The sequence below is a fragment of the Oncorhynchus kisutch genome, linkage group LG6 (genome assembly GCF_002021735.2).
Source record: "Oncorhynchus kisutch isolate 150728-3 linkage group LG6, Okis_V2, whole genome shotgun sequence".
Classification (NCBI taxonomy): domain Eukaryota; kingdom Metazoa; phylum Chordata; class Actinopteri; order Salmoniformes; family Salmonidae; genus Oncorhynchus; species Oncorhynchus kisutch.
The window spans coordinates 14,085,442-14,110,375 of NC_034179.2; the positions used below are offsets into that span (position 1 = coordinate 14,085,442).

The window sequence follows — 24,934 nt, forward strand, 5'->3', positions numbered from 1 at the left end:
ACACCATGACGGTAAGGCTGGCTAACTACACACCATGACGGTAAGGCAGGCTAACTACACACAATGACAGTAAGGCAGACTAACTACACACCATGACGGTAAGGCAGACTAACTACACACCAGCTCTGGTAGCTACTTTCTCAGTCCAGATGTATTCACTGGGAAAGAGGCTGCTGCCTGGTGGTCATGTTGGTTATTATTCTCACAAGGTCAATGAAATAAAGTTCAAATCATCTCCTTCTTTGTTAGTTTACGGTACATTTTTTCTTTAACACCACTTTGAATGTGGAGCAAAATGCAGATGAGACATGCTAAATACACTGCCCACTAGGCACAGACGTTAGGTCAACATCAGGTTTGGATTGACATTTGATTGAGTTGTCAACTTACCTGAATTGAACGTGAAATTTAAAAAATTCAACCACGTCATTAGATTTCGGTTAAAAGTTGGGTGAAAAGACAAACAATCCCGGAAATTCCTTTACATTGATGACGTTTTTGCAAATCCAATCAGGTTTTTTACATTGACTCGACAGACATCACATTTAATTCTTTATGTTGAAATGAAATGGAAACATTGATTCAACCAGTTGGTGCCCAGTGGGTGGTGCTATGATTTACATGAAGACAAGGTATGACATCCACAGAGATGTCAGTCACTCACCATTTGGACAGCAGATCTCCCCAGGTCTCCAGGATCTTCTCAGCACACTCTTTTGACACGTCTCCTGAGCCACTCAGCAACGGCTCGTCATTGTCTGACAAAATATAATTTAATACAACTTTATTGTCCATCTTGCGAAATAAATGTATCTTTATGCTCTGCTCCAGAAATGAAAACTGAGAGAGTCCCAAGTGGTACCCTACTACCATCAACCAATAGTCAAACGTAGTGCACTATGTAGGGAATAGGGTGCCATTTGGGACGCAGGCAGAGACAAAGGGTTGACATATCAACACAGCTGAGTGTGGATTAGAGTAAAAAAAACATGCTGTATGTATAGTGACTTACTAGACAGATAAACACACAAACAGTCATGCAGAGAGAGAATAGTGCCACAGGGCTCAATTCTAGGGCTGACTCTTTTCTCTGCATATATCAATGTCGCTCTTCCTGTGAGTGATTCCATGCTTCATCTCTACATAGACGACACCATTCTGTATACATCTGGCCCTTCTTTGGACACGGTCTTAACAAACCTCCAAACGAGCTTCGATGCCACACAACACTCCTTCCGTGACCTCCAAATGCTCTTAAACGCTAGTAAAACTAAATGCATGCTCTTCAACGCTGCCCGCACCCGTCCGCCCAACTAGCATCACTACTCTGGACGGACTTAGAATATGTGGACAACCATAAATACCTAGGTGTCTGGCCAGGCTGTAAACTCTCCTTCCAGACTCATTAAGCATCTCCAATCCAAAATCAAATCTAGAATCGGCTTCCTATTTCGCAACAAAGCCTCCTTCACTCATGTTGCCAAACATACCCTTGTAAAACTGACTCTCCTACCGATCCTTGACTTCGGTGATGCCATTTACAAAATAGTCTCCAAAACTCTACTCAGCAAATTGGATGCAGTCTATCACAGTGCCATCCGTTTTGTCACCAAAGCCCCATATACCACCCACCACTGCGACCTGTATGCGCTCATTGGCTGGTCCTCGCTACATATTCGTCACCAAACCCACTGGCTCCAGGTCATCTGTAAGTCTTTGCTAGGTAAAGCTCTGCCTTATCTCAGCTCCCTGGTCACCATAGCAACACCCACCCGTAGCACGCGCTCCAGCAGGTATATCTCACTGGTCACCCCCAAAGCCAACACCTGCTTTGGATGCCTTTCCTTCCAGTTCTCTGCTGCCAATGACTGGAACGAATTGCAAAAATCACTGAAGTTGGAGACTTATATCTCCCTCACTAGCATCGGCTGTCAGAGCAGCTTACCGATCGCTGCAGCTGTACACAGCTGTCATACAAGGCTAGCAAAGTGCAAACTGTACAGGGAGTAGAATAAGGCACAACAGACAGAGAGAGACTACCAGCTAATCCCCAGACAGACAGGGAGAGACGACCAGCCAATCCCCAGACAGACAGGGAGAGACTACCAGCCAATCCCCAGACAGACAGGGAGAGACTACCACCCAATCAGAGTATGCAAGCAGACTTGAGCGGTCAGAAATCCCGATCTCTGCGCTTCACATTAAATCAAAGATTATTTGTCACGTGCGCCGAATACAACAGGTACCTTACAGTGAAATGCTTACAAGCCCCTTAACCAACATTACAATTTTTAAGTATGAAAATAGGTATTAGGTGAACAATAGATAAGTAAAGATTTTTTTTAAACAGTAAAAAATAACAGTAGTGAGGCTATATACAGGTGATACCGGTACAGAGTCAATGTGCGGATGCACCGGTTAGTCGGGATATTTGAGGTAATAAGTACATGTAGGATTAGTTAAAGTGACTATGCATAGATGATAAACGGAGAGTAGCAGCAGCGTAAAAGAGGGGTTGGCGGGGTACAATGCATAGTCTAGTTTGTTGGCGATGTGGACACCAAGGAACTTGAAGCTCTCAACCTGCTCCACTACAGCCCCGTCAATGAGAATGGGAGCGCACTCGGTCCCCCTTTTCCTATAGTCCACAATCATCTCCTTTGTCTTGATTATGTTGAGGGATAGGTTGTTATTCTGGCACCACCCGGCCAGGTCTCTGACCTCCTTCCTATAGGCTGTCTCATCATTGTCAGTGATCAGGCCTACCACTGTTGTATCGTCTGCAAACTTAATGATGGTGTTGGAGTCGTGCCTGCCCATGCAGTCATGGGTGAACAGGGAGTACAGGAGGGGACGAAGTACACACCCCTGAGGGGCTCCAGTGTTGAGCCCCTCAGTGTTGCTACCTACCCTTACCACCTCGGGGCGGCCCGTGAGAAAGTCCAGGATCTAGTTGCAGAGGGAGGTATTTGGTCTCAGCATCCTTAGCTTAGTGATCAGCTTTGAGGGCACTATGGTGTTGAATGCTGAACTGTAGTCAATTAGTAGCATTCTCACGTAGGTGTTCCTTTTGTCCAGGTGGGAAAGGGCAATGTGGAGTGCAATAGAGATTGCATCATATGTGGATCTGTTTAAGCTGTATGCCAATTGGAGTGGGTCTAGGGTTTCAGGGATAATGGTGTTAATGTGAGACATGACCAGTCTTTCAACATACTTCATGGCTACGGATGTGAGTGCTATGGGTCTGTAGTCATTTAGGCAGGTTACCTAGTGTTCTTGGGCACAGGGACTATGGTGGTCTGCTTGAAACATGTTGGTATTACAGACTCAATCAGGGAGAGATTGAAAATGTCAGTGAAGACACCTGCCAGTTGGTCAGCACCTGCCCGGAGCACACGTCCTGGTAATCCGTCTGGCCCAGTGGCCTTCGGAATATTGACCTGTTTAAAGGTCTTACTCACGTCGGCTACGGAGAGCGTTATCACACAGTCGTTCGGAACAGATGATGCTCTCATGCATGCCTCAGTGTTGCTTGCCTTGAAGCGAGCATAGAAGTGATTTAGCTCGTCTGGTAGGCTTGTGTCACTGGGCAGCTCGCGGCTGTGCTTCCCTTTGTACTCTGTAATAGTTTGCAGGCCCTTCCACATCCGACATGCGTCGGAGCTTGTGTAGTACGATTCAATCTTAGTCCTTTATTTGTGCTTTGTCTGTTTGATGGTTCGTCTGAAGGCTTAGCGGGATTTCTTAAAAGCGTTCGGGTTAGAGTCCTGCTCCTTGAAGGTGGCAGCTCTACCCTTTAGCTCAGTGCGGATGTTGCCTGTAACCCATGGCTTCTGGTTGGGGTATGTACATACAGTCACTGTGGGGACGATGTCATCGATGCACTTATTGATGAACCCAGTGACCGATGTGATGTACTCCTCAATACCATTGGAGGAATCCCGGAACATATTCCAGTCTGTGCTAGCAAAACAGTCCTGAAGCTGAGCATCTGCGTCATCTGACCACTTCTTTATTGTCCGAGTCACTGGTGCTTCCTGCTAAAAACCGCTCTACGCTTCCAAGAAGAAAAACAGCCACCCTGAATTCGCTCGATTTGTTAATATCACAATTTAACCAACACCCATCTATTGTTCTGACTACCTGGACCTACCATTTGGTTTAGAACTATTGAAACCAAACAGTATGATTTGAAAGAAAAGTATTTTAATATACATGAAAAGGGGAATGTAAGAAATGCACATACTTTCAAATAGGCTACATGTCATATTAAACAGCATGTAAACACTCTAAATAGGTTAGGAGCCAGACAGAGAGCCTAAGAAGGAACTACAATTAATAATTTAGGCTATATTATTTCAATTATTTCAAGGCTATAGCCTACAAAGAAATACATTGTGAAGCATTCGTGAGTGAGACACAAGGCTGGTAGGGACATAGAGCACTCAGCAATTAAACAACATTTAGTTGTATTAAATCATCAGTCAATCAATTGCACATATAGCCTGTGACTTACTTATAATTAAGTACAAATTAAATGAGAAATGCCTGATTAGGCTCAGTGTCTATTTGGGGACAGACACTGAGTGCCTTTGCATTCTTTTTTAGAAACAAGTTTGTCCAGAGTCTGTGGCTTCAGGCTCCTGCGATGGTGCCTGGAGAGCAGACCAGCATTAGAGAATACACTCTCCACACTTGCAGAGCCACACTTGCCAGGCTGGGCAGAGATGCAGAGTTGTTTAAAAATACATCTATAGGTAGGCCTAAAGGTTTTTAGGCAAAACAACCACATCAAAACGGAAAGCTCCTTGAAAGTGGGAATATGCCGGGCCTACTGGGCCAAAATCAATTATGGCCTTTTGTATAGATAATATTACAAAAATGAACAAAACTTTTAAGAGATCTGGTTTTTAGTTTATAAATATTTTGCTACAATGTGACACTTAGTTAGCTACCCACCTCGTTCCTTTCTTTTAGCATATGCACGTAGTAAGTACACCATCATGCTTTCGGGATATGTGTCTTTTAAGATTCCACAATGACTCTTCAGTTGTGGACACTACATTACCACACTCCCTCTCTTGCTATTGGTCCTCATCTTTGTAAGTCACTTTGATTTAGCACCTGTGTGTTTATCAGTTTCTTTATGGAAATATGTAGTGAACTCCATGACAGTAGCTAAAGTAAGGGGCTATAGTAGCACACAAGTAGACTACAAATGCATGCTGGGCCGGGCATGCCCTGAGCTTGTGAAGTGAGCACTACTGGAGCGTAACTGGAGGGGGCGAGACGGCCGAAGCTCCAGCCTTTAGCAATCTCGCCCCTCACTCCAGTCAAATTGGGCACTCTCCGCTCACATACTCTGCACCCAATCCCCAAACAGACAGGGAGAGACTACCAGCCAATCCCCAAACAGACAGGGAGAGACTACCAGCCAATCCCCAAACAGACAGGGAGAGACTACCAGCCAATCCCCAAACAGACAGGGAGAGACTACCAGCCAATCCCCAAACAGACAGGGAGAGACTACCAGCCAATCCCCAAACAGACAGGGAGAGACTACCAGCCAATCCCCAAACAGACAGGGAGAGACTACCAGCCAATCCCCAAACAGACAGGGAGAGACTACCAGCCAATCCCCAAACAGACAGGGAGAGACTACCAGCCAATCCCCAAACAGACAGGGAGAGACTACCAGCCAATCCCCAAACAGACAGGGAGAGACTACCAGCCAATCCCCAAACAGACAGGGAGAGACTACCAGCCAATCCCCAAACAGACAGGGAGAGACTACCAGCCAATCCCCAAACAGACAGGGAGAGACTACCAGCCAATCCCCAAACAGACAGGGAGAGACTACCAGCCAATCCCCAAACAGACAGGGAGAGACTACCAGCCAATCCCCAAACAGACAGGGAGAGACTACCAGCCAATCCCCAAACAGACAGGGAGAGACTACCAGCCAATCCCCAAACAGACAGGGAGAGACTACCACCCAATCCCCAAACAGACAGGGAGAGACTACCACCCAATCCCAAATCAACAGACGACACCATTCTATATACTTTCGGCCCGTCTTTGGACACTGTGCTATCTAACCTCCAAACAAGCTTCAATGCCATACAACACTCCTTCCGTGGCCTCCAACTGCTCTTAAACGCTAGTAAAACCAAATGCATGCTTTTCAACCGGTTGCTGCCTGCACCTGCATGCCCGACTAGCATCACCACCCTGGATGGTTCCGACCTAGAATATGTGGACGTCTATAAGTACCTAGGTGTCTGGCTAGACTGCAAACTCTCCTTCCAGACTCATATCAAACATCTCCAATCGAAAATCAAATCAAGAGTCGGCTTTCTATTCCGCAACAAAGCCTCCTTCACTCACGCCGCCAAGCTTACCCTAGTAAAACTGACTATCCTACCGATCCTCGACTTCGGCGATGTCATCTACAAAATGGCTTCCAACACTCTACTCAGCAAACTGGATGCAGTCTATCACAGTGCCATCCGTTTTGTCACTAAAGCACCTTATACCACCCACCACTGCGACTTGTATGCTCTAGTCGGCTGGCCCTCGCTACATATTCGTCGCCAGACCCACTGGCTCCAGGTCATCTACAAGTCTATGCTAGGTAAAGCTCCGCCTTATCTCAGCTCACTGGTCACGATGGCAACACCCATCCGTAGCACGCGCTCCAGCAGGTGTATCTCACTGATCATCCCTAAAGCCAACACCTCATTTGGCCGCCTTTCGTTCCAGTACTCTGCTGCCTGTGACTGGAACGAATTGCAAAAATCGCTGAAGTTGGAGACTTTTATCTCCCTCACCAACTTCAAACATCAGCTATCTGAGCAGCTAACCGATCGCTGCAGCTGTACATAGTCTATTGGTAAATAGCCCACCCTTTTCACCTACCTCATCCCCATACTGTTTTTATTTATTTACTTTTCTGCTCTTCTGCACACCAATATCTCTACCTGTACATGACCATCTGATCATTTATCACTCCAGTGTTAATCTGCAAAATTGTAATTATTTGCGTACCTCCTCATGCCTTTTGCACACATTGTATATAGACCCCCCCTTTGTTTTCTACTGTGTTATTGACTTGTTAATTGTTTACTCCATGTGTAACTCTTTGTTGTCTGCTCACACTGCTATGCTTTATCTTGGCCAGGTCGCAGTTGCAAATGAGAACTTGTTCTCAACTAGCCTACCTGGTTAAATAAAGGTGTTCTCAACTAGCCTACCTGGTTAAATAAAGGTGTTCTCAACTAGCCTACCTGGTTAAATAAAGGTGTTCTCAACTAGCCTACCTGGTTAAATAAAGGTGTTCTCAACTAGCCTACCTGGTTAAATAAAGGTGTTCTCAACTAGCCTCCCTGGTTAAATAAAGGTGTTCTCAACTAGCCTACCTGGTTAAATAAAGGTGTTCTCAACTAGCCTACCTGGTTAAATAAAGGTGTTCTGAACTAGCCTACCTGGTTAAATAAAGGTGTTCTCAACTAGCCTACCTGGTTAAATAAAGGTGTTCTGAACTAGCCTACCTGGTTAAATAAAGGTGTTCTCAACTAGCCTACCTGGTTAAATAAAGGTGTTCTGAACTAGCCTACCTGGTTAAATAAAGGTGTTCTCAACTAGCCTACCTGGTTAAATAAAGGTGTTCTGAACTAGCCTACCTGGTTAAATAAAGGTGTTCTCAACTAGCCTACCTGGTTAAATAAAGGTGTTCTGAACTAGCCTACCTGGTTAAATAAAGGTGTTCTCAACTAGCCTACCTGGTTAAATAAAGGTGTTCTGAACTAGCCTACCTGGTTAAATAAAGGTGTTCTCAACTAGCCTACCTGGTTAAATAAAGGTGTTCTGAACTAGCCTACCTGGTTAAATAAAGGTGTTCTCAACTAGCCTACCTGGTTAAATAAAGGTGTTCTCAACTAGCCTACCTGGTTAAATAAAGGTGTTCTGAACTAGCCTACCTGGTTAAATAAAGGTGTTCTCAACTAGCCTACCTGGTTAAATAAAGGTGTTCTGAACTAGCCTACCTGGTTAAATAAAGGTGTTCTCAACTAGCTTACCTGGTTAAATAAAGGTGTTCTCAACTAGCCTACCTGGTTAAATAAAGGTGAAATAAATAAATAAAAAAATAAAAATAAAAAAAACAAGGTCATGTTCAGTAGCGCACATCATAGCAAAACTTTTTGAAATGGAAAATAGAAATCTGTATTTTGTTTTAAAGTTCAGCTGTGTCGATTTTCTGCCTGTCTAATCTTCTCAGAACTCAACAAGTGCCTATGACATAGGCTGGGGGAAGAGGCTAGGGATTGAATTGGGATAGAGATACAGAGACAGGAGTGCAGGAAGGGTTATCATTTACTCCCCCTAGCACTGCTTCAGCAGAAAGGGGCTACTCTCAAGAAAGTTTCACTTGCAATAATTGTGTTTTTTTCTTTTTCTAGCTACTTTTAAATTGTTATTTGCTCTGGATTACACCATATGCTAAATGAATAAAATATAAATGTTGGGTTGGATTATAAAGACAGCATAGAAGGGCAGGTGGGGAGGGTTGCTCAGACGATCACCTTCCTCCTTGTCATCGTCACGGGGTAATGGCACCATAGAGCAATGGGAGGGTTTACTTGCAATTAGTGTGATAGCTTTAACTACTTTGTAACCTTTATTTAACTAGGCAAGTCAGTTAAGAACAAATTCATATTTACAATGACGCCCTACCCAGGCCAAACCTGGATGACGCTGGGCCAATTGTACACCGCCCTATGGGACTCCCAATCACGGCCGGATGTGATACAGCCTGGATTCGAACCAGGGACTGTAGTGATGAGATGCAGTGCCTTAGACCACTGCGCCACTCGTCTGGTAAATGACTAAAATATCAATGTAATGGGAACTAGGTCTTCTGGCCTCGATGGGACTTTCTGTGAAAAGATACATGTTTTTTACATGTCAGTCAGTCAGTCACCTTCCTCCTCATCATCCTCAGGGGGCGATGGCACCATGGATCCTTGGGAGGCAGACTGCAGGATGTTGGGGCTGGCTGTCGTCTTCTTCCTCTCCCTCTCCAACTCGCTCTCCAGGCTCAGCACCTCGTACAGGGTGTCCTTGTTCCTCTTACGTTCCATCTGGGTAGGTGGGAAAGTCATGTACAGGGTCGAGACAATAGGTAACCGGTTTCATGGGTAAAGAGTCACATACACCCTTCCTGTCATGGATCTAAAAGCATTGGATGGTGTTGTTGTCCCTCTCTGGGAAGGGGGAGGGAAATGGAGTCACATACAAGCTCAAGACAATAGGGGACCACTTTAACTAGCAGTTACATTGTCAAAGAAAATATAAAAGAGCCTTCTCACAATTCATGTTGGGTTGACATAAATGCACACCAAAAGGTATGTTCAATGTGGATTATCCATTGGAAACCGGCCACTAATTTTTAAGTGTCATAAAAATATATATTATTAATAGCACAACAATAAAAGCCAGGAAAAAGGAGTAGTGGTTTCAGTGAGGTACAATAAATATAAATAGAGGATGATGTCAGATATTAAGTGTTTAAAACCGGTCTGAGTTTCAGCTCTCACCTCTCACTGGTCTGAGTTTCAGCTCTCACCTCTCACTGGTCTGAGTTTCAGCTCTCACCTCTCACTGGTCTGAGTTTCAGCTCTCACTGGTCTGAGTTTCAGCTCTCACCTCTCACTGGTCTGAGTTTCAGCTCTCACCTCTCACTGGTCTGAGTTTCAGCTCTCACTGGTCTGAGTTTCAGCTCTCACCTCTCACTGGTCTGAGTTTCAGCTCTCACCTCTCACTGGTCTGAGTTTCAGCTCTCACCTCTCACTGGTCTGAGTTTCAGCTCTCACCTCTCACTGGTCTGAGTTTCAGCTCTCACCTCTCACTGGTCTGAGTTTCAGCTCTCACTGGTCTGAGTTTCAGCTCTCACTGGTCTGAGTTTCAGCTCTCACTGGTCTGAGTTTCAGCTCTCACTGGTCTGAGTTTCAGCTCTCACCTCTCACTGGTCTGAGTTTCAGCTAGAACCTCTCACTGGTCTGAGTTTCAGCTCTCACCTCTCACCGGTCTGAGTTTCAGCTCTCACCTCTCACCGGTCTGAGTTTCAGCTAGAACCTCTCACTGGTCTGAGTTTCAGCTAGAACCTCTCACTGGTCTGGGTTTCAGCTCTCACCTCTCACTGGTCTGAGTTTCAGCTCTCACCTCTCACTGGTCTGAGTTTCAGCTCTCACTGGTCTGAGTTTCAGCTCTCACCTCTCACTGGTCTGAGTTTCAGCTCTCACCTCTCACTGGTCTGAGTTTCAGATCCCACCTCTCACTGGTCTGAGTTTCAGCTCTCACCTCTCACTGGTCTGAGTTTCAGCTCTCACCTCTCACTGGTCTGAGTTTCAGCTCTCACCTCTCACTGGTCTGAGTTTCAGCTCTCACCTCTCACTGGTCTGAGTTTCAGCTCTCACCTCTCACTGGTCTGAGTTTCAGCTCTCACTGGTCTGAGTTTCAGCTCTCACCGGTCTGAGTTTCAGCTCTCACCTCTCACTGGTCTGAGTTTCAGCTCTCACTGGTCTGAGTTTCAGATCTCACCTCTCACTGGTCTGAGTTTCAGCTCTCACCTCTCACTGGTCTGAGTTTCAGCTAGAACCTCTCACTGGTCTGAGTTTCAGCTAGAACCTCTCACTGGTCTGAGTTTCAGCTAGAATCTCTCACCTGTATGAATTTTAGCTAGAAGCTCTGTCTCACCTGTCTGAGTTTTAGCTAGAAGCTCTGTCTCACCTGTCTGAGTTTCAGGTAGAACCTCTCACCTGTCTGAGTTTCAGGTAGAAAGTCTCTGTGTAGCTGCGTTTGCTGAATGGCCAGAAGAGCCTCTCGTTGGGGGAGCAGACTCTGACCCTGGTCTCCAGCAGGAAACGAACCGGCTCCTCCACCTCAGTGATCACCAGGTCCACCGCCGTCGTCATGTAGATAAACGTATCTGTTTGACATAACCCATAATCGCCATTAATATAACCCTTAAAGAAACCCTTATATCTGTGGTCAGGCAAGGTCTCCTGTGTGGTGCAGTGGTCTATGGCACTGCATTACAGTGCTAGCTGTGCCACTAGAGATCCTAGTTCGAGTCCAGGCTCTGTCGCAGCCGGCCACGACCGGGAGATCCGTGGGGCGGCGCACAATTGGCCCAGTGTCGTCCGGGTTAGGGGAGGGTTTGGCTGGCAGGGATGTGCTTGTACCATCGCACTCTAGCGACTCCTGTGGCAGGCCGGGCACATTGGACGCTGACACGGTCGCCAGATGTACAGTGTTTCCTCCGACACACTGGTGCTGCTGGCTTCCGGGTTAAGCAGGCGTTGTGTCACGAAGCAGTGCGGCTTGGCTGGGTTGTGTTTCGGGGGACACACGGCTCTCGACCTTCCCCTCTCCAGAGTCCGTACGGGAGTTGCAGCGATGAGACAAGACTAACTACCAATTGGAAACCACGAAATTGGGGAGTAAAAGGGGTAAAAGTACAACAAAAACCTTTTGGAATAAAAAAATAAATAAATAAAACAACAAATGTAAGAAAGGTACTTGAACCCAACACTCATCAATGTAAACCTTAAGGTTGTGGACCTGTAAATGAACTTATCTGGAACACAAATATCCTCTATGACCAGTACAGTAGCTGTGGTTGTAGCTATGTAGCGAGATGACATCAGCTAGAGAGCTGGCCACGGTCACGGTTGGCTATGAACTATCTGGGGTCATTATACTTAGAATGGTGGACATATACAGACAGGACAAATACCAATGTTAAATTGGCTCTACATAACAAGCTAGGGACACCCCTGCATGATGGCCTGCTGTACCTTTGGCTGTCTCCTCGTTGACAGCCTGGAACTGAGGCGTGTTGGGATTCCAGCTCCCTGTGATGATGTAGGACTTTCCATCGGATGACTTCCCCATCGACTCCAGGTCTAGCAGGTGCATGTCACTGTTCTTCACGTTCTTCCCTGGGCTCAGCAGTAGGCCGAAGCACCTGGAACACACACACAGAACACACACACACACACACACACAGAACACACACAAGAGCACACGCACAGAGCGGAAGCACAGATCACACACACACACACACACACACACACACCTCATAAGAGTGGAAGCAGGTGGAAAGTCTCAGCTGATTCATCTCTCACATAGTATCAGGCTAGCTAGCTATATATCCTTCATAAAACGGAGGATAAAAGAGCTCTCCAATTCCGGCCCAGTATAGGAAGTGTAAAATAACAAAGAGCCATGGAAATGAGATGACGGTGGTTCAAAACAACATTATTAACCATAGAGAATTAGCAGGCTCAGAACAGAAACATCCATCTAATTCTCATGGCTGAACTGGGACACTTCAGCTCGGAAACAGACAGACATTAAACAGCGGTTGTTTATCAATTAGAACTGAATTACGGCCTGTTATGAATACCAGGGAGACGTCCAGACTGAGAAGTCTCCGTGGTGGCAGGACTGTGTCATGTCTGCGTTGTGTGTATACGTTACCTCTCTATAGACAGCTCCTTATTGGACGTCTGCTGTACGTAGATGAAGACCTTCTTGTCCATTCCAGGACGCAGCTTAAAGCTGTTCTTGTCTTTGTCTTTCGCCACAGCGCTGGAAAAATAGAAAAATAAAAAGTTATTTCTCTGAAATGCTTTGGCTGGGATTGGGAGAGATCTTGCCTCATTGCCCTGAGAGTCTTTAGCTCCATGAAATTGGCAATACCATACGCATGATGATAATATCCCACTTTGCGTTTCTGCATTTCATTGATCTAACGTGATGACGCGAGCACTGATCATTCATTCTGTTTTGAATCGGAATGTTTGGAATGTCTGATCAACCTGATCAAAGCCGGACTCCTCAGCACACACTTCAGGCACTAACACAGCACAAACATGCTTTTAGATACACCACACGGGAGTCATGATCATGTGAGATCGTAAATACAGTAAGATAGTCTGCAAAATAAAAACAGTGTCAACCGGTCTAAGAGTAATTCTGTAAATACACGTTTAACAAAACCAATACATTTGCTAATGAACACCATATTAGAGGGTGAAGACTGAACGGTAAGACAGTCCAAGTTCCTTAAAAAGGATCATTTCAGCTCTTCACACTCAACAATATTTTTTACAATCTTTGCATATTTGCTGAGTACTGTAGTTGTAGTGTCTGTTCTGGAATTCCTGGAGCTTAACATGGTAATTACTTGCGTATTACTAGCTAGCGTGTGAACACTGCTCTTAGATCTCAGCATTCCACAAACAAGCAACCCAAGGCTTAATGAGGAGGAAATATGCCCGTCTAAAAATAAGCAATGGGATTTTATGTTTTCAAAACAACCAGTGTAGTATTTGGCTATTTGTGAGCTAAGGGAAGTGACTTGTTTGGTGGGAATTGGAAACAACCCCCATCAGAGCCTGAGGAGAAGGACAGGTTAGATTTAGGGCTATGTCAGAGCCTGAGAAGACGGACGGGTTAGATATAGGGCTATGTCAGAGCCTGAGAAGACGGACGGGTTAGATTTAGGGCTATGTCAGAGCCTGAGGAGAAGGACGGGTTAGATTTAGGGCTATGTCAGAGCCTGAGGAGAAGGACGGGTTAGATTTAGGGCTATGTCAGAGCCTGAGGAGAAGGACGGGTTAGATTTAGGGCTATGTCAGAGCCTGAGAAGACGGACGGGTTAGATTTAGGGCTATGTCAGAGCCTGAGAAGACGGACGGGTTAGATTTAGGGCTATGTCAGAGCATGAGAAGGACGGGTTAGATTTAGGGCTATGTCTTAATTGCCATAAAAAGTGGGGGCAGTATGTTTTAAGAGAAGGAGTGTTGATCCAGGATCAGGTTAGCCTTTTATATCACAATCCTACCCTGAGACACTTGATACATACGGCCCCTGTCCTCTCCTCCATCACTCTGATCTGAGAGAACTGACGAGCCTCCACCAATCTCCACCAATCAGTGCAGATGATGAGGAGAAGGGGAGGACAGGAAGACACTGTAGACAATGACAGGGAGGAGAGGAGGACAGGACACATTTTTAGGCAATTTAGACAGAGCCTTGGAGGAGAAGCCATTAGTTCTAGACACCAGATCCTGCTCTCATCCAAAAAATAAATAAAACCCAGCTCAGAGCTGACTAATAATAGGGCCTATGCCTGCCTGAAGAGCATCCGCACTCCCTTTCCATTCCAAGCAGGCATGTCTAGAGTCACCCTGTGACAGTCATTGACAATCCTCTCTGTCTGTCTGATGAGCAGAACCAGGCTGTCTGGTGAGCAAGAACCAGGCTGTCTGATGAGCAAGAACCAGGCTGTCTGATGAGCAAGAACCAGGCTGTCTCTGAAGAGCAAGAACCAGGCTGTCTCCGAAGAGCAAGAACCAGGCTGTCTCCGAAGAGCAAGAACCAGGCTGTCTCCGAAGAGCAAGAACCAGGCTGTCTCCGAAGAGCAAGAACCAGGCTGTCTCCGAAGAGCAAGAACCAGGCTGTCTGATGAGCAAGAACCAGGCTGTCTGATGAGCAAGAACCAGGCTGTCTGATGAGCAAGAACCAGGCTGTCTGATGAGCAAGAACCAGGCTGTCTGATGAGCAAGAACCAGGCTGTCTGATGAGCAAGAACCAGGCTGTCTGGTGAGCAAGAACCAGGCTGTCTGGTGAGCAAGAACCAGGCTGTCTGGTGAGCAAGAACCAGGCTGTCTGGTGAGCAAGAACCAGGCTGTCTGATGAGCAGAACCAGGCTGTCTCTGAAGAGCAAGAACCAGGCTGTCTCTGAAGAGCAAGAACCAGGCTGTCTGATGAGCGAGAACCAGGCTGTCTGATGAGCGAGAACCAGGCTGTCTGGTGAGCGAGAACCAGGCTGTCTGGTGAGCGAGAACCAGGCTGTCTGGTGAGCGAGAACCAGGCTGTCTGGTGAGCGAGAACCAGGCTGTCTGGTGAGCGAGAACCAGGCTGTCTGGTGAGCGAGAACCAGGCTGTCTGATGAGCGAGAACCAGGCTGTCTGATGAGCGAGAACCAGGCTGTCTGATGAGCGAGAACCAGGCTGTCTGATGAGCGAGAACCAGGCTGTCTGATGAGCGAGAACCAGGCTGTCTGATGAGCGAGAACCAGGCTGTCTGATGAGCGAGAACCAGGCTGTCTGATGAGCGAGAACCAGGCTGTCTGATGAGCGAGAACCAGGCTGTCTGATGAGCGAGAACCAGGCTGTCTGATGAGCGAGAACCAGGCTGTCTGATGAGCGAGAACCAGGCTGTCTGATGAGCGAGAACCAGGCTGTCTGATGAGCGAGAACCAGGCTGTCTGATGAGCGAGAACCAGGCTGTCTGATGAGCGAGAACCAGGCTGTCTGATGAGCAAGAACCAGGCTGTCTGGTGAGCAAGAACCAGGCTGTCTAATGAGCAGAACCAGGCTGTCTGATCTCCGGTCCAGTAGTGATGATTCCTATCCTAGGAGAATGTGTCTGTGTGTTGGCCTGGGCCAGTGTCACTCTGCTGGTGAATAAGCCTCTTTGTGAAACCAGGGTATCAGAGCAGAGACGGCCAGGCTGCTGCTCAGGGTGATAAATTAGTGGAAGCATGTCTACACTTCTAAGAAAGAACTCCAAAAGAAGAAAAAAAAAGACATTTCTATTTTTGTCATTTCCTTGTTCACTTAAGGGGCATATTTCTTTCAGGGAGTGAGATTGAATGCCATACATTTCAGTAGAACTAATTCAGTTACTGGTGTGGTTTGAGGGGGGGAAATAACCTTGTAAATAAGCAACAAATAGACGAGAGAATGAGGACAGTGACGTTCTAAAATGTTAATGTAATATACAGTACAGTGTAGAGGTCGACCGATTATGATTTTTCAATGCCGATACCGATACAGATTATTGGAGGTCCAGAAAAGCCAATACCGATTAAATCGGCTGGTTTTTGTTTTATTTATTTGTAATGACAATTACAACAATACTGAATGAACACTTATTTTAACTTAATATAATACATGAGCCCTGTATCAACAAGTACATGGAATATAATCAATGGTGAAGTGGTGAAGGGCTGTTCCATTCCATGTTTATGTAAAATAAATGTTAAAAATATATATCACACACACACACACACACAGAGTATAGCCAATGTGTACTTTACACATTTCATTACAGATTATATTTTTATATATTGCAAATAAAATAAGAAAATCTTTTTAAAAATCTCAATAGAATCATATTTGATATTATTACATTTCAAACAATGACATTAGAACTTACCAATCCAGCATGGCATCCTCGCCATAAAGAAACACGTCTTCCACCTGGGAGTCAAAACTAGCTTCGCTGAAAGATTCATCTTCCTGAAGCAACTTGGTCTCTCTGTATCTATCCATTTCCTCTATAATTTGGGTTAAATCTGTATACCTAGACTTTGTTTTAGCTTTTCCTGATTTATTCGCCATATTTTAAATATATAAACTTGTTGAAAATGCTATTGAATATGTACTGCTATGCGTATCAAGTAGGATTTTCAATGGCGAATTAACCTATTTTACGCCAGAGTTTACGACAAAGGCTGGTCTTCAAACATATAACCATTACATATTGCCGTTTACCTCAGCTCATTGGCAATCTTCCAAGCTATATTTCAAGATGATCAGTGGTCATTGGGCCAAAATACAGTCAATCAACAATAGACCGGTCCTACCATTGGTGCGCAATGATGTCATTGATTGGTGTCTTCAAATCGTTTTGTTTCGGTCAATATGCCCCGGGAAAAGAACCATCAAGTATGGTTGTGTTAGTAACAACCAGAGGATTGCAACCATGACTGGATAAACGTTTGTTTAGTGTGTGTAATTACCACGAACGCATCATCCAAAGATGAATGAGACGGAAATCACGACGCAAGCTGTTTATAAATGTTTCGTGCTAGGCTATAAAAATAAATGTTATCAAACAAAACGAACATTCACTGTGTAGTTAGGACACTTGGCATCTTCAAATGGTAAGCAATTTATTTTATTTGTTATTATTTCATTGTTATTTCTGACTTTCATGACGCTAATGCTTGGTTGGTAAATGCTAGTAATACTTGTGTGTGCGTGGCGCCGTCCCCAGAGAATAGCATGTTTGCTTTCGCAGTAAGGGCTTTTTGAAATCTGACAGCGGCTGGATTAATAAGACGTTCAACTTTTAAATGATGTAAGATTCATGTATTTACAAGAATGTTTACTATAACAAATGGTGTATTTAGAATGTTAGCTCTCTGCAGTTTCAACGGACGTTGGCCTGGTGGGACGTTAGCGTCTCACCTACCCTAGAGAGGTTAACTGACTTGCCTAGTTAAATAAAAAAGGTATAAAAGAATAAATCTAAATGTAAAAAAAAATAAAAAATCGGCACACCGGCGCCCAAAAATACAGATTTCCGATTGTTATGAAAACTTGAAATCGGCCCTAATTAATCGGCCATTCCGATTAATCCGTCGACCTCTAGTACAGTGCCTTCGGAAAGTATTCAGAACCCTTGACTTTTTCCACATTTTGTTACATTACAGCTTTAACTATAAGAATGGCAAAAAAAGCAAAAATACATCTGCAGCAATCTACACACAATATCCCATAATGACAAAGCAATGCCTCAAAATTGAGCTCAGGTGCATCCTGTTTCCATTGATCAGCTTTGAGATGTTTCTACAACTTGATTGGAGTCCAACTGTGGTAAATTCAATTGATTGGACATGATTTGGAAAGGCACACACCTGTCTATGTAAGGTCCCACAGATGACGGTGCATGTCAGAGCAAAAACCAAGCCATGAAGTCGAAGGAATTGTCTGTAGAGCTCCGAGACAGGATTGTGTCGAGGCACAGATCTGGGGAAGGGTACCAAAACATTTCTGCAGCATTGAAGGTCCCCAAGAACACAGTGGCCTCCATCATTCTTAAATGGAAGATGTTTGGAACCACCAAGACTCATCCTAGAGCTGGCCGCCCGGCCAAACTGAGCAATCGGGGGTGAAGGGCCTTGGTCAGGGAGGTGACCAAGAACCCGATGGTCACTCTGACAGAGCTCTAGAGCTCCTCTGTGGAGATGGGAGAACCTTCCAGAAGGACAATCATCTCTGCAGCACTCCACCAAACAGGCCTTTATGGTAGAGTGACCAGACGGAAGCCACTCCTCAGTAAAAGGCACATGACAGCCCACTTGGAGTTTGCCAAAAGGCACCTAAAGGACTATCAGACGATGAGAAACAAGATTCTCTGGTCTGATGAAACCAAGATTGAACACTTTGGCCTGAATGTGTCATATCACAAGCGTCATATCTGGCGGAAACCTGGCACCATCCCTTCGGTGAAGCATGGTGGTGGCAGCATCATCATGCTGTGGGGATGTTTTTCAGCAGCAGGGACTGGGAGACTAGACAGGATCGAGGGAAAAATGAAAAGAGGACCTCAGACTGGGGCGAAGGTTCACGTTCCAATAGGACAACGACCCTAAACACACAGCCAAGACAATGCACGAGTGGCTTCGGGACAAGTCTCTGAATGTCCTTGAGTGGCCCAGCCAGGGCTGGAACTTTTCCACCTTGCTTCCTCGGGGATTCGAACCGGTGACCTTTCGGTTACCTGCTTCCTGCACCATACATAAATGTCCTAACATACAAAAAATAGATGATGACAGCTCTAGTGTAAAGATTGATGTTCTAACATAAACCCACATTTATCATACAGTCCACAATGTATCCTAATGTACCATCCAGTCTATGATGAACCCTAATGTACCATCCAGTCTATGATGAACCCTAATGTACCATCCAGTCTATGATGAACCCTAATGTACCATCCAGTCTATGATGAACCCTAATGTACCATCCAGTCTATGATGAACCCTAATGTACCATCCAGTCCACGATGAACCCTAATGTACCATCCAGTCCACGATGAACCCTAATGTACCATCCAGTCCACGATGAACCCTAATGTATCACCCAGTCCACGATGAACCCTAATGTATCATCCAGTCCATGATGAAATATAATGTATCATCCAGTCCATGGTGAACCCTAATGTACCATCCAGTCCACGATAAACCCACATTTATCACAGTCCACGATGAACCCTAATGTACCATCCAGTCCACGATGAACCCTAATGTACCATCCAGTCCACGATGAACCATAATGTACCATCCAGAACACGATGAACCCGAATGTACCATCCAGTCCACAATGAACCCTAATTTACCATCCAGTCTATGATGAACACTAATGTACCATACCACACGTAGAGACTAAGGACAATGACTCTAGTGTACAGATTGATAAGATGAATGGCATGGTTGCGATGCACCATACCTAAAGGTCCCTTTCCCATCATCCTCCTTGATCTCTAGACTGACGGTGAAGGTGAAGACGTCGCTGTCTGGCGTCAGGGGCGGAGCCAAGCCCGAGAGGAGCGTCTTCTTGGCGGACCGCCTAAAGGCCGTGGCAAAGCTGTACAGTATCCTGCTGACCTGTGGAGTTCACACACACACACACCACACACACACACACACACACACACACACACACACACACACAGGGATTGAATATCAGTGACATACACACACCATTAGAGTCATCAGAGTCCTACAGCGTTTTTCAGTCATTGGGAGACATGATAGAGTATCATAGATAGGGCTGAGCTGAATTCTCTCTCTGTATGTAGTGTGTGTGTGTGATTGTGTGATTGTGTGTGTTTCAGTGGAGACTCTGTGCCCCCACCAGGCTGGACTGTCTGTCTGGAAGATGACATGGGGGGGGGGGGGGGGGGTCTGGACTGTCTGGAAGATGACATGGGTGGGGGTCTGGACTGTCTGGAAGATGACATGGGGGGTCTGGACTGTCTGGAAGATGACATGGGGGGGTCTGGACTGTCTGGAAGATGACATGGGGGGGTCTGGACTGTCTGGAAGATGACATGGGGGGGGGTCTGAACTGTCTGGAAGATGACATGGGGGGGTCTGAACTGTCTGGAAGATGACATGGGGGGGTCTGGACTGTCTGGAAGATGACATGGGAGGGGGTCTGAACTGTCTGGAAGATGACATGGGGGGGTCTGGACTGTCTGGAAGATGACATGGGAGGGGGTCTGAACTAGAGGTCGACTGATTATGATTTTTCAACGCCGATACCGATTATTGGAGGACCAAAAAAGCAGATACCGATTAATTGGCCGATTTAAAAAAAATGTATTTGTAATAATGACAATTACAACAATACTGGATTAACACTTATTTTAACTTAATATAATACATCAATAAAATCTATTTAGCCTCAAGTTGATAATGAAACATGTTCAATTTGGTTTAAATAATGCAAAAACAAAGTGTTGGAGAAGAACGTAAGAACACATTCTTACATGTGCCATGTAAGAAAGATAACGTTTCAGTTCCTTGCTCAGAACATGAGAACATATGAAAGTTGGTGGTCCCTTTTAACATGAGTCTTCAATATTCCCAGGTAAGAAGTTTTAGGTTGTAGTTATTATAGGACTATTTCTCTCTATACAATTTGTATTTCATTAACCTTTGACTATTGGATGTTCTTATAGGCACTTTAGTATTGCCAGTGTAACAGTATAGCTTCCGTCCCTGTCCTCACCCCTACCTGGGCTCGAACCAGCAACACAACGACAACAGCCACCCTCGAAGCAGCGTTACCCATGCAGAGCAAGGGAAACAACCACCCCAAGGCTCAGAGCGAGTGAAGTTTGAAACGCTATTAGCGCGCGCTAACTAGCCAGCCATTTCACTTCGGTTACACCAGCCTCATCTCGGGAGTTGATAGGCTTGAAGTCATAAACAGCGCAATGCTTGACGCACAATGAAGAGCTGCTGGAAAAACACACGAAAGTGCTGTGTGAATGAATATTTACTCGCCTGCTTCTGCCTACCACCGCTCAGTCAGATACTTAGATACTTGTATGCTTGTATGCTCAGTCAGATTATATGCAACATGCTCGCTAATATCGAGTAATATCATCAACCATGTGTAGTTAACTAGTGATTATGATTGATTGTTTTTTATAAGATAAGTTTAATGCTAGCTAGCAACTTACCTTGGCTTACTGCATTTGCGTAACAGGCAGTCTCCTTGTGGAGTGTAACAAGAGAGAGGCAGGTCGTTATTGCGTTGGACTAGTTAATTGTAAGGTTGCAAGATTGGATCCCACGGGCTGACAAGGTGAAAATCTGTCTTTCTGCCCCTGAACAAGGCAGTTAACCCACCGTTCCTAGGCCTGTGTTCTTAACTGACTTGCTTAGTTAAATAAAGATGTAAAAAAAATATATATATATATATATATATATATAAAAATTTATCGGCCATTCGAGGGGGGGGGGGGGGTCTGGACTGTCTGGAAGATGATATGGGGGGGTCTGAACTGTGTCTGGAAGATGATGTGGGGGGGGGGGTCTGGATTGTCTGGAAGATGACATGGGGGGGTCTGAACTGTGTCTGGAAGATGATGTGGGGGGGGGGGGGGTCTGGATTGTCTGGAAGATGACATGGGGGGGTCTGTAGTGTCTGTCTGGAAGATTTTATGGGGGGGGTCTGTACTGTCTGTCGAAGATGACATGGGGAGGGGGTCTGGACTGTCTGGAAGATGACATGGGTGGGGGTCTGGACTGTCTGGAAGATGACAGAAGGTCCTCCACACCAGGGCAGTGTACAACAGAAGGTCCTCCACACCAGGGCAGTGTACAACAGAAGCTCCTCCACACCAGGGCAGTGTACAACAGAAGCTCCTCCACACCAGGGCAGTGTACAACAGAAGCTCCTCCACACCAGGGCAGTGTACAACAGAAGCTCCTCCACACCAGGGCAGTGTACAACAGAAGGTCCTCCACACCAGGACAGTGTAAAACAGAAGGTCCTCCACACCAGGGCAGTGTAAAACAGGTCCTCCACACCAGGGCAGTGTACAACAGAAGGTCACCCACACCAGGGCAGTGTACAACAGAAGGTCCTCCACACCAGGCAGTGTAAAACAGAAGGTCACCCACACCAGGGCAGTGTAAAACAGAAGGTCCTCCACACCAGGCAGTGTAAAACAGAAGGTCCTCCACACCAGGCAGTGTACAAATAACAAACTGGCTAAGTAGTGTCAGAGGATATCTCAGACATTCTGGAAGAGTTTGAGACAGAGCCGAGCAGATTGTAGTTGTAACTGTTGATAATGCTGTTAATATGAATGTTGCCATCAAGAGGCTACACATCCTAAAAATAGGATGCTTTGTACACACATTGAATGTGGCAGCACAGAAATCAGAGCAGTGGTCGTGTGGTTCAAGAGATCCTCGATGTCCAAAACAGTCTGGAAGGAAAAGCAGCAGCTCCTTGGTAAGAAGCCAGCTCAATATATATTTTAATATCATCTTCCAGACAGCCAGTCCAGACCCCACCTACCCTCAATATGTACCTTTTATTTAACTAGGCAAGTCAGTAGAGAACAAATTCATATTTTCAATGTCGGCCTAGGAACTGCCTTGTTCAGGGGCAGAATGACAGATTTTTTACATTGTCAGCTCGGGGATTCGATCTTGCAACCTTTCGGTTACTAGTCCAACGCTCTAACCACTAGGCTACCTACCGTCCCAAAATAATATTAAAATATTATTTTGAAATTCACACATTTAAGAATTTAATTCAATATTCAAGTGTGCGGTAATGAATGTATGTTGTTTTTTGTTGTTGTTTCAGGCCTTGAGCAACACTCACCCATCCTTGATGTCAGGACCAGATGGAACTCTATCTAATGATAGAGAGATTCATGGAGCAGTATCCAGCAATCCAAGCAGCAGCCTTGGACCCACGACTGTGAAAAGCAATGACCAAGGACAACCTGGACCGTCTGAAGGACGAGGACTTCCATCCACTCACGCCGCCAAACATACTCTCGTAAAACTGACTATCCTACCGATCCTCGACTTCGTCGATGCTATTTACAAAATAGCCTCCAATACCCTACTCAGCAAACTGGATGCAGTCTATCACAGTGCCATCTGTTTTGTCACCAAAGCCCCTTATACCACCTACCACTGCGACCTGTATGCTCTAGTCGGCTGGCCCTTGCTACATATTCGTCGCCAGACCCACTGGCTCCAGGTCATCTATAAGTCTATGCTAGGTAAAGCTCTTCCTTATCTCAGCTCACTGGTCACGATAACACGATAACACCCACCCATAGCACGCGCTCCAGCAGGTACAGTGCCTTGCGAAAGTATTCGGCCCCCTTGAACTTTGCGACCTTTTGCCACATTTCAGGCTTCAAACATAAAGATATAAAACTGTATTTCTTTGTGAAGAATCAACAACAAGTGGGACACAATCATGAAGTGGAACAACATTTATTGGATATTTCAAACTTTTTTAACAAATCAAAAACTGAAAAATTGGGCATGCAAAATTATTCAGCCCCTTTACTTTCAGTGCAGCAAACTCTCTCCAGAAGTTCAGTGAGGATGTCTGAATGATCCAATGTTGACCTAAATGACTAATGATGATAAATACAATCCACCTGTGTGTAATCAAGTCTCCGTATAAATGCACCTGCACTGTGATAGTCTCAGAGGTCCGTTAAAAGCGCAGAGAGCATCATGAAGAACAAGGAACACACCAGGCAGGTCCGAGATACTGTTGTGAAGAACTTTAAAGCTGGATTTGGATACAAAAGATTTCCCAAGCTTTAAACATCCCAAGGAGCACTGTGCAAGCGATAATATTGAAATGGAAGGAGTATCAGACCACTGCAAATCTACCAAGACCTGGCCGTCCCTCTAAACTTTCAGCTCATACAAGGAGAAGACTGATCAGAGATGCAGCCAAGAGGCCCATGATCACTCTGGATGAGCTGCAGAGATCTACAGCTGAGGTGGGAGACTCTGTCCATAGGACAACAATCAGTCGTATATTGCACAAATCTGGCCTTTATGGAAGAGTGGCAAGAAGAAAGCCATTTCTTAAAGATATCCATAAAAAGTGTCGTTTAAAGTTTGCCACAAGCCACCTGGGAGACACACCAAACATGTGGAAGAAGGTGCTCTGGTCAGATGAAACCAAAATTGAACTTTTTGGCAACAATGCAAAACGTTATGTTTGGTGTAAAAGCAACACAGCTCATCACCCTGAACACACCATCCCCACTGTCAAACATGGTGGTGGCAGCATCATGGTTTGGGCCTGCTTTTCTTCAGCAGGGACAGGGAAGATGGTTAAAATTGATGGGAAGATGGATGGAGCCAAATACAGGACCATTCTGGAAGAAAACCTGATGGAGTCTGCAAAAGACCTGAGACTGGGACGGAGATTTGTCTTCCAACAAGACAATGATCCAAAACATAAAGCAAAATCTACAATGGAATGGTTCAAAAATAAACATATCCAGGTGTTAGAATGGCCAAGTCAAAGTCCAGACCTGAATCCAATCGAGAATCTGTGGAAAGAACTGAAAACTGCTGTTCACAAATGCTCTCCATCCAACCTCACTGAGCTCGAGCTGTTTTGCAAGGAGGAATGGGAAAACATTTCAGTCTCTCGATGTGCAAAACTGATGGAGACATACCCCAAGCGAGTTACAGCTGTAATCGCAGCAAAAGGTGGCAATACAAAGTATTAACTTAAGGGGGCTGAATAATTTTGCACGCCCAATTTTTCTGTTTTTGATTTGTTAAATAAGTTTGAAATATCCAATAAATGTCATTCCACTTCATGATTGTGTCCCACTGTTGTTGATTCTTCACAAAAAAATACAGTTTTATATCTTTATGTTTGAAGCCTGAAATGTGGCAAAAGGTCGCAAAGTTCAAGGGGGCCGAATACTTTCGCAAGGCACTGTATATCTCACTGGTCATCCCCAAAGCCAACACCTTCTTTGG

The 24,934-nt window shown here is 45.3% G+C and overlaps 1 protein-coding gene across 3 annotated transcripts in view; it reads right to left on the bottom strand.

Moving 5' to 3' along the window:
* The window catches only part of LOC109893632 (rab GTPase-activating protein 1-like), a 154,160-nt gene that overhangs the window by 103,267 nt on the left and 25,959 nt on the right, over positions 1–24,934 (bottom strand). For all 3 annotated transcript variants that reach the window (XM_031826237.1, XM_031826239.1, XM_031826238.1), the window contains 6 exons: positions 19,374–19,531; positions 12,544–12,654; positions 11,859–12,028; positions 10,818–10,987; positions 8,981–9,140; positions 665–758 (listed from right to left, as the gene is read on the bottom strand). In XM_031826237.1, coding sequence (XP_031682097.1) covers positions 665–758; positions 8,981–9,140; positions 10,818–10,987; positions 11,859–12,028; positions 12,544–12,654; positions 19,374–19,531 — 863 coding nt within the window. The remainder of the gene's footprint in view (positions 1–664; positions 759–8,980; positions 9,141–10,817; positions 10,988–11,858; positions 12,029–12,543; positions 12,655–19,373; positions 19,532–24,934) is intronic.